At 37.2% G+C, this 10159-nt stretch overlaps 1 protein-coding gene across 1 annotated transcript in view; it reads right to left on the bottom strand.

Annotated features, from left to right (window-relative positions):
* LOC117115076 (THO complex subunit 7 homolog) overlaps window positions 1-2211 on the bottom strand; it is a 24218-nt gene extending 22007 nt beyond the window's left edge. Inside the window, exons 1-4 of the mRNA XM_033258739.1 lie at window positions 2081-2211; window positions 1401-1521; window positions 652-779; window positions 173-317 (exon numbers count right to left, since the gene is read on the bottom strand). Of these exons, the coding sequence (XP_033114630.1) occupies window positions 173-317; window positions 652-779; window positions 1401-1521; window positions 2081-2099 (413 nt within the window). The 5' untranslated portion in view covers window positions 2100-2211. The remainder of the gene's footprint in view (window positions 1-172; window positions 318-651; window positions 780-1400; window positions 1522-2080) is intronic.
* Between the last annotated feature and the right edge of the window lie 7948 nt (window positions 2212-10159).

Raw genomic sequence — 10159 nt, 5'->3', positions numbered from 1 at the left:
ATATGTGTGTGTGTGTGTGTGTGTGTGTGTGAATGAATGAATGAGTGAAGGAATCAATGAATTGAAAGATTACAAAATGTAATAACTGAATGATTGCAGTATGGTATCAAATTAATATAACAGACAGCAACAATAAAATAATGAAATTCAAATAATTGCTCTCATTACTCACTTCATAGTTTCCTTCCTATCAGGTTGTTTCTGGATTACTTTGGCGAGGGCGTCGTACTCCTGTCTGTTTCTACGAACACGCTTTGCTTTCTGCAACTCATCTTTACTTGCACTTATAGCATCTTGTGCCTCATCCATTTTACTTTCTGTTTGTAAGACAATTGATAATATATTGTTATATATAAATGCTATTAAACCTGGTTATTAATGTTTTTTTACGGGCCTTTACCTGGGGAATCCTCCCCTGTTCATGAACAAAAATTGTACTGGCCAATCAATAGCCAATTTTCAATCAACACTCCATGCCCAATTCAAAGTCAATCTTATATTTTTTTCGCCCAGAAATTCAGTTTAATAGCAAACTATAGCTTGTACACATAGGTCAAATAATTCATTACAGATGGGTAAAATGTTTATCCGATGGACAGATATATGAATACAGTATTTAATAAACAGGTCAAATGAGCATCACCTTCTTACCTATTGTCTTGTACAGTTGCTCATAACTCGCCATTTCTTTGGCATTCATGTCGTGAATTAGCTGCGTCTTTTCCATCGTGAACTCAATCTGTGCAAGGGTAGACAACATCTTCTGGTATGTGGAACAACTAGAAATGAAATATAATATTATTATCATCATTAAATGGTGCCTCTTGTATATTTTAAAACTGACCATCATAAAAAAATTCTAAAGTTTCAGGAACCGGAGCCCCTTTGATTAGAATTTTGATCTCTTATTTAAGTCAATGTTCTTCTATTATCTAACGACATACATATGCACATTATAAGAGGATTCAAAGAAATTCAACAATTGTGGGGCTGAGGTAATCTGGACCCTATATCTGTAACATCAGAGAGCTTATGATTTGTGTGTGATGCTAGAAAGGATTAACACATGCGTGACCGCCCTACGTTTTCTGCACAACGTAAATTCTGTCAAATTGCATCCTAGAATCCATGTGACAACGTTCTCACATGTGCAGATGACTTTATGTAACGTCATAACGTTCTACTTTCTTCCGTCACCGTCCAATCAGAAGCTCCCTATTGACTTTCTGGGACCGTCTATTTTGAATTCCTGGATCCGCCACTGCCCAATATAAAGATGATGAATTTTTTATTTTTTTTATTTTTATATTAAAAAATAAATTAATTAATTAAAAAAAATAAATAAAGATGATGAACAATTCTAGCAAATGTAGATTGTAGCGATCTATTATTATTATTACCATTCCTCTTCATTCAAATCTGTTGTACACCACTTGATAAACATCTTAAGTAAAGTGCTTATCCTTCGATCATCTCCACCACTTTCCCCTTCAATTAGGAGACGTTTACAAATCACTTCATCTGCAAAAAAAGAAATCAAATCAAAATCAAACAAATCATCTCAGATTAGCATAGCCGCCTAGGTAGGCCTAGGCTTAGGCTACGCCCTAGGTCTAGCTAGACCTAGCCTAGGCCTCTCCTAGCTAGGCTGCTTCACAAATAATTATAAAATAATACTATTACTGGAGGAAACCAACAAGTTATAAGGACCCAAAAATGGATTCATCAGGAAAGTTCATTATATTATCAGGCTTATACTAGCCTACTGGTATTGCAAAATACTAATAGAGCTAGGCCTAGCCTACAGGCTACACTAGGCCTTCGTAAGGTAGGCGCTACCGACCGATTAATTACATTAGTTAGGAGGCACAGCCCCAACATAACAAAACGGCAGTAGGCTTAGCCTAACTTAGCCTAGGCCGTCTAATCAATTAATTCTTATCATCCTGGCCCATATAAGTCATATTATCTTAGGCTTATATTTTAGCACTCATTCATTGAAATATAAAAAGCACTTAAATCAAACACTAACTGACCACACATAAGCGCAATTTCCGAAAAAACATGATCACATACTTACCGTCTGTGATGGCTGCCATTTTGTATGATTCAGGCTATTGGCACGGCCACAGCTGAGTTTACGCATAATATTCAGTGCACACCTACACATCGACAGTTTTCTAGCAACACGGTCACCGTGTTTTGTTGTTGAAAATACAGAACGCCCTCTAATTCGAGACCACTTTTGGAACAATCTGGGTTGTTGGGCTGAGCGTCCGTCCTCAATCAGAGGATTACAATCAGAAGATTAGCTTTGACTAAAATGGTTAGTTGTTTACATTGAAAAGTGATCTCGGATTAAAATGGTATCCGAATTGGATAGCAAATTGTAACAGTAGGCATTTATTTATTTATTTATTGTTATTATTATTATTGTTATTATTATTATTATTAATTATTATTATTATTATTATTATTATTATTATTATTATTATTATTATTATTATTATTATTATTATTATTATTATTATTATTATTATGATAGGCCTACTGTTATCCCGAGCAAGATTTACATACATTATTTGCCAAAATACAACGCTTCTAATATAATACAAAGTCAAAATAAAACTTGGTAGAACAGATAAACGTTAGGCACACATTTATTAGAAGAGTAACACAAATTTACTGTTATTGATCACTGAGTTGATAATGATAGTATATAATACAGTATATAGGCCTATAATAATATATAATTATAGCATACAGGCATAGGCCTATGTATATACATCTTTATAATATTAATGACTATTCAATTTATATAACGCCATATATATGAGATATAGGCCGTATAATGTCTTTGGCGCATTGAAACATTTTTAATGCACCATATAATCAAAAGTTTAGATTGGATTGTATTGGAAGTCTCCAAACTGCTTCAAACGAATGTTACACCTCGTTGGATCCATGTTCTCCCGAGCATATGCCTGGTAAATGATGTCAGTAAAGAGCGAGGCGGCCAAAATTCAATTCCACACCGTCATACCAGGTACCTATTTTACCCGAGAAAAAAAATTAACTTTATACTCCCTGGAGAAGACGACGAAAGTCAAGTACCTTGCCCACAATGGCACAAGCGAAATGCACGAAAACATCTGATATCCCGACCTCAACATATTTCTATTGATTTTGGGGTTGGCAGACGTCCCTAAACCCAAATTGATACACGAGTTGTTTCAACCTTTGACAAGTAGGCCTAGTAGTACTCGAGAAGCGAACTTTTAATAGTTTTCTACGTTATCTAGATTTGCATCTAATGTTTTCGTATGTCAGCGTAAAGGGTATTTGGCATATCTGAGGCGACAGGTACTGGACTAGTGCATTCAGGAAGATTAAGATCAGCATATACAACCGTATGTTCCTTTGTATTAACTTTTAATACCAATTCAGTTGAGGTATCCTCTTTATCATGGTTAGCTGTATGCTCTGGCTTACTATGCTGGCGAATGCTTTCATAGAGAACCAAATTTTTTAATCCTTTCGTATTATTTTGCTGCTCAATTTGTAACGTTTTGTTTTGGTCTTCAAATTTTAGTTCCTCTGGAACGCTGTTTACACATTTTCTTTTTGTTTTGACGAAGTAAAATAAAAGTCCTAAACCTACTCCTACAATAAAACAAATTGCACATATTGCCATTGTAATCGTTTTGATTTTTGACGAACGATTTTCTTGGGTAGATTTTTCAGGAGAGCTAGTGCCTTCTGTAACAATAACAGGCTTCTGATTATTTTTATTTGTTCTATGCACAGATTTAGTGGATCCCGATACAGTTACCTCATTGCGTGCCTTTGGTGACGTTGTCTGAAGTGGAGATGCCGTAGCTTGTACTTGTAGGATATGGTCGACCGTGATTTTGTACAACAAACTTGTCTCCTCTTGACCGTAGCCATCGGTCACTTTGCAAATGACCACTCCTCCTACGTCGCTAGAATCAATGTCTTTAATTTGCAAGTCTTCTGACCTTAAATCGCTAACTTGGTCCTTGAGAACCTTCGATACCAACCAGTAATAGGAGAAAGGAGGAACTCCAGTTGTTTGACATCTTAACTGTATGTCAGTGCTGCCGTCTGCGACCGGTTTTATTTGGACAACATTAACTATTGGTATTTGAGGTGGCCGTACACTCAGAGGGCCAGCAATACATCTCCGACCAACCGTGTTCGCAGAACTTGATGTCCTACATTCAAATTGTGAATTATCCATCGCTGACGTAGCATTTAATGGAAGAATTAGATAAATAATTTGATCAATACTATGCTCGCTTGATTGAACAACTGGTGACCCAATTGGAACGTCTGAATGGAACCACTGCAGTGTAAGTGGTGGATACATAGCCGGAGAAAAGCAAGTTAGTCTAACAGTTTCAGCAACACTGACAGTCTGTGGTTGTAGCAGGCATGATGATTGAGGAATCGTGTTTGCATTGACTTCCAGTGATCCAGCAGACGACACAAAACTGTTGGTTGGTCCAGAAGCTCCAACAATATAATGTAAAAAACATCTAAAAGTGTCTTCGTCACTTTCGCCAACATTAGCTATAAATAACGTACTAGAAATAGTGACCGATATGTCTACCAGGCTATCTGACGGCACTCGCGAGAACTGGACCGAATAGCGGGAATCTGACAGGTAAGTATCGTCGCCGTTTGCGATCAGAAGATTGCCTGCCCTATGCCACGTGATCCACGAAGTGTACTGAGTCTGAGGAGGCGTCAGGAGCAAAACACACAAGAACGCAATACTCTCACCTTCGGTTGCCTCTATCAAGCTTGGCATTTCGACGAATGCGACTTTGCCAGAACAACCCGTCAACATTAGTAAAGTCAAGATGGTTGCTAGAGATCTGGACATCACGAACTGCATGGTTATGTGATTCAAACCATATGATACAGATTCGTTTACAATAAATTCTTTGGTAGATTTGAAACTTTATATTATATGATGGCAGCTTTATAGGTATGATAGGAATATATATATATATTTAATCTCAGGGTCAATGACAACAAACGGGTCATTCACGATTTCAGACTGGATTGACTAGCTACAACTTCCGATGGGAAGAATTGCATCACCGAATGGGATAAAAATACATCATTGTTTGGACTTGGGAATGAAATTAGCGAAAGGATTTAGACAGGCTTATAGCGTTGTAGAGTGAGGTGAAGTATCACTGGCCAAATTTATTAATGGAAACCGCGTTTTTTTTTTAAATTATATTATTAGAGTATAAATTTATACTATCAAAGTAAGTCCTATAATTAAATACTACATTTGAAAATACTGACAAAATAGGTATGGTCAATTAAGATTTCCAAGACCCTGCTTTCCTGGTCACGTTCCTTTGTTTGCCCTTGTCGATTGGACTGGCTCTACTAAGATGGGTGTATTTTCTCACGTTGGTCACACGTTCGCATCCGGTTGAGAAACACACTATAAGGAATCTATGTAATTTATGTCTATCTTAAATACCCGTAAAGACCCTATTAACCCGGTTCTTTTAATAACATAGTCTGTACTATTTTGATGACTGCATATCCTGCATACTTCAGAGAGCAAGGGATTCACAAGTGTACTTATCCAAGACTTGTGATGAATTTTATAAATTATGTCCTAAAACAAGCTGCTTATGTATCTAGTCGCATGATGTTTTACAGGAATTATTGTTAAATCGTAACAACTAAGAATTCATGTTGTTTTAACAGTTTTTTTTATAACCATTACTTAAGTACCGTATACAGCTTCGGATCTAGGAGGTGGTAAGAATTCTCTCATACCTCCTCCTTTAGGCCTACCACCACCTGGTAAACAGCAAAAAATCTCTAATATACTAGCGTAAAATCGTTTAGAGAAGGAGCATTCCCGACTCCAATTCCTCGGTTGCTACTCCACGCCTCACCCCCTCAATCCCGGGGAAGAAAAAGGCCTACTAGATTCGCCTCTGGCATCACAACTATACATAAACACAAATAAATTGATAAGTATTTCTGTGTGAATCACACCCGGATAACCCAGAAAGTCTGAAGACTTTTTTCGGGATCCGGTAGGTGAATTGGGCAGTACCCCGGGATACAATATCCTACTCTTTGCCGAAGAGTGTATTACGCATTCTTTAACGTGCATATGGGACATATTGCACACGGGACTCAACCAAATGCATAAAAAAAACCTACTTTATGGTACGCAGCATGTGCGCCCGGTTTCGTGAAAACAAAACAGACAATCAAGCTGATATTTATAAGGTGAAACTACACATACTATACTAAGTATAGATGGACGGGCAGCTTAGCTCATTCGGCTAAAGACAGTCAGCTATCGTAACTTGTAAATCAGCCCTCCAGCTGAAACACAAGGAGAGCAGCGATGGGAATTGAACCGGGGACCTAGTAATGACATTGACATTATGAGCTAAAGGCATGCACATAAAAGAGATATAATTATACATTAACATAAATTAATCTTAGCACTAAACCCATATTAGGGTTATTGTCACATGCTCTCGTTACAGTTACCTAATATAATGTATATTTCGCATAACTAGTTCTGTGTTAGCACTAAACCTATATTAGGTATATTGTCACATGTCCTCGTTACAGTGACGTTATACATGTATATTATTTCGCATAACAATCCAATAAGCCCTTGAGTATCCATACACATTCGGCAATATCAAAGTTCTCATAATTCCAGGATATCGTACATTTGGTTTCATTGGTTACTCATTGTCCGTGGGTGTTGCGTAATAGTACATTACACATTCAGATATAAGTTTATATTTTTAATAAGCTTTGATTTAGAAGATTTTACTTGGCTGGAAGGATTTTTTCGAAGAAACTCAGTCTAACCCCAACCACAAACCACAATACCTCTTTCAAATCATGTGCCTTTAAGTGCATTCACACCGAATCTGAATTTTCAGGTCGGAAAGCCTACCGAACCGATCAGAAAATCTAATCAGTGTGTAAGAATATGGACGTTGGTGTTCAGCGCTTCGTAAACGCTGTCCTATTTTCGGATGACCGACGTGAAAAGACATAAAATACCTAGTTGTATTATTTAAACCATCGACAATTGGAATTTTTGATTGGGGAAATAGCAGGTCACCTTGGATAATATTGCAATATAAATAAAGTCTGGTATCCATAAAATTGCTACACGCTATTGCCAACAGCTTTTGGTGACGCTGATTGGTCGGTGGCCATCCCGGTTGCGTCGGGGGAATACATAGTGTGAAAGCTGGGTACTCACTACGCCCGATTCTATGGAGAACTTAACGTAAACGACGTGCGAGCAACGGATCGGTTTTTAATGACGATCCGTTCAGACTGCCACCGACAATCAGCAGACGACGGCGTCGCGTCTAGAGCTCACAGGGAGCGCAGTTGGATTCGTCGTACGAGTGCCTGGCTTAGTTATTGCAGTGACAACACTGTAGCTATAGGCCTAAAGTGTAGCGACGATATTTTGAAAATAAAGCATGGTTTAATGCTTGTTGTTTTCTTACTTCCTCGCTTGGCGGAAGTATATAGTGTTTTGATATGAGTCGACTCCCGTCATTAGTTTCATACACCATAATGAGGCCAACGGAAGTGATGATAAACGTTATAGTGTTTTTGTGAGAAATAGAAGAAAATTGTTGACGTCAAGCTATAATTACTGTAGTTCATAAATAATTTGACGTATCATTATTTTGATTTACTTTTAAATAACGTTATTGAATAAATCATTAACGTTTCACATAGTCGCGCAGAAGGAATTTTGGAAAAGAGTATCACAACTGATTGCCACCAAAGCCTGTTGAAATGTGCCTTATGATATGTAGACCAAAAAAATAGTCGGAGGCTTGGATGGAACAAATCTTGTTTTTAATCAAGCTTTCGAGCTTGCGCTCTTCTTCAGGATCTACATAAAAACATCCATAAAACAGTACAAAATAGACTAGAATAGAATATATAAACTATTCATTAAAAATTACGTTAAAAATAGTCCTATATAAATATATAACTATTTGACATTGATTTGACAATATGGTTAAAATACTTTTAAATTGGTCTACTGTGTACGGTCATTCACGTCACATTTCCAACTCTTGAGACGAGGTGTTACAGCAAACCTGCTCCATAGTTACCAACCTGATTGATTTTAAATGCGCGATTGACTACACCAGTTGGCTGGCAGAGTGTGGGTGGGGTGGGATAGGGTGGGGAGGGGGTGGCCCCTGACGCTCCGATGCTTTTTTTTTTTTTAAACGATTTCTGGGATTGTTTGTTGACGGTGCCAGGTACATAAGCAAAAATATTTTTTTATAAAGCCACGTACAATTTGAGTTTCAATGTATGCCTAACTTGAGCACCTGAACTATAAATGTAGACTTGGCCTACACAAACATTTCATTACCGATAAATTTTAGTAACGCGTCAGTGAAATAAGTATTTACGTAAATACTGTACTCTCTAATGACTCAGTTTACTACATTACTGTTTTTATATTTTTAATAAAACTAATTTCTTCTACATTTTCCCCTCAATTAGTGATAATCCGTTATCTCGCATAGACTTTTGCTAAATGCGTTACAAATTATGGATCACGCATGTGTTCTGCAAAATGCGGGTTTTCATAAAAAATTAGGCCTAGGCCTACTTTGAAATGCGGGACCGTCCCACACGATGCGAGACGGTCGTAACTATGCTCATGACTGACGCTGTGGTACCGTAGTTGATCTATAGCCCTACTATTATTCGACCCCAGTTATTTCTACCCCTCTTGTTATACTCACCACTTTTGGCATTTGGAGTTCTTGGAGGAGAGTTTTCCCAACCAGAACTAGCACCAGAAAGCATTTAAAGTTTTTATTTATTATTTTTTTAAGGCATTTGTTTTAGGTTTAGGTTTATTAACCCAGAAACCAAATGCCATTGTAGTAGCCATATTATAGATATTCTACATGTTTATCATCAGTTAATAAAAACCTAGAGCAAACTTACGAAAGGTCATATAATATTAATAATTAACTGTCAGTTCTTCCCGCTTGGCCTGTTTTCTTAATATCCTCTCGTCCGTACTAAAAAACGTTTCTCTGAATTAAAACACACGCAACGACTGAGTGTCACTGCATAAGAGAGCTAATTTGTTTCCTTTCAATTTTCGTTTACGGCTTGGGTGTACAATCCCGTTTCATCACCATATTTTTGAAATATGAATCTCAAAGGTGATGTGGATGTCAGGAATTAATTGCAGGGATATTGAAACATATCTTTTGTAAGTGATGATTTATTCACCGATACGAAATATCAAATGGATTTTGATACCCATAACATTTAGCCTCTAGCAGAAATAATTATATTCGCGTGAATAAAGATGTAACATGGTTGCCAAGAGGTAACTTCCAGAAGGCAGAATACTAAATTGTAATATTCATGGCGTCAGTATCATAGGCGTAGATCCCGGGGGATGGGGATATATCCCCCCCAATATTTGACAAGGGGGGATGGTCCATTGTATCATCCTCCCCCCCCCACCCAATATTTTGACTATGTATGGGATAAAATGGAGCTTTACACACTTCAAAAGACTGTCACAGAAATAATTTGCACTGTCTTATGCGCTTACAAAGATAAAATTAGCATAATGTATTAATGTTGATAACAAAATTATTTTATCTGGTACCAATCTAAGCTCTTCTTTCCTTAGATGTTAGATGTGCTTGCAAAGAGAGCCACGTTTCACACTGAAGGGTATGTACGATATCAGTGATGTTATGTCAATTCCAAGGTTATATCGGTTGATGAGGAATTTATTGATTAGGCCTATAATAGTAAATTGCATCAATTTATTTTGCAAAAACAAGGTTTCCAGCTTCAGAGGGGGTCACATCCCCTGTCGACCCGCACAAGGGCACACATTGGCGCTAACACCAGGCGCGTAACAGGGGTCTTGGGTCAGAGTGGGTATTTATTTTTTTTAATTTTTTAATTTTGTATTTCAACCATCTTTAAAGAGGGTAACCCTTCTAGTTTAGCCCAGTAGGTTAACTGATATTCAGGGGCCCTCTTTAATAAAATTAAAGAACAGTACAAACAACATCATTACAACATAATAATAATA

Source organism: Anneissia japonica, unplaced genomic scaffold (genome assembly GCF_011630105.1).
Source record: "Anneissia japonica isolate Jap-2015-1 unplaced genomic scaffold, ASM1163010v1 scaffold24_len2511860_cov200, whole genome shotgun sequence".
NCBI classification, from domain to species: Eukaryota; Metazoa; Echinodermata; class Crinoidea; order Comatulida; family Comatulidae; genus Anneissia; species Anneissia japonica.
This window is presented reverse-complemented; position numbering and strand designations above follow the sequence as displayed.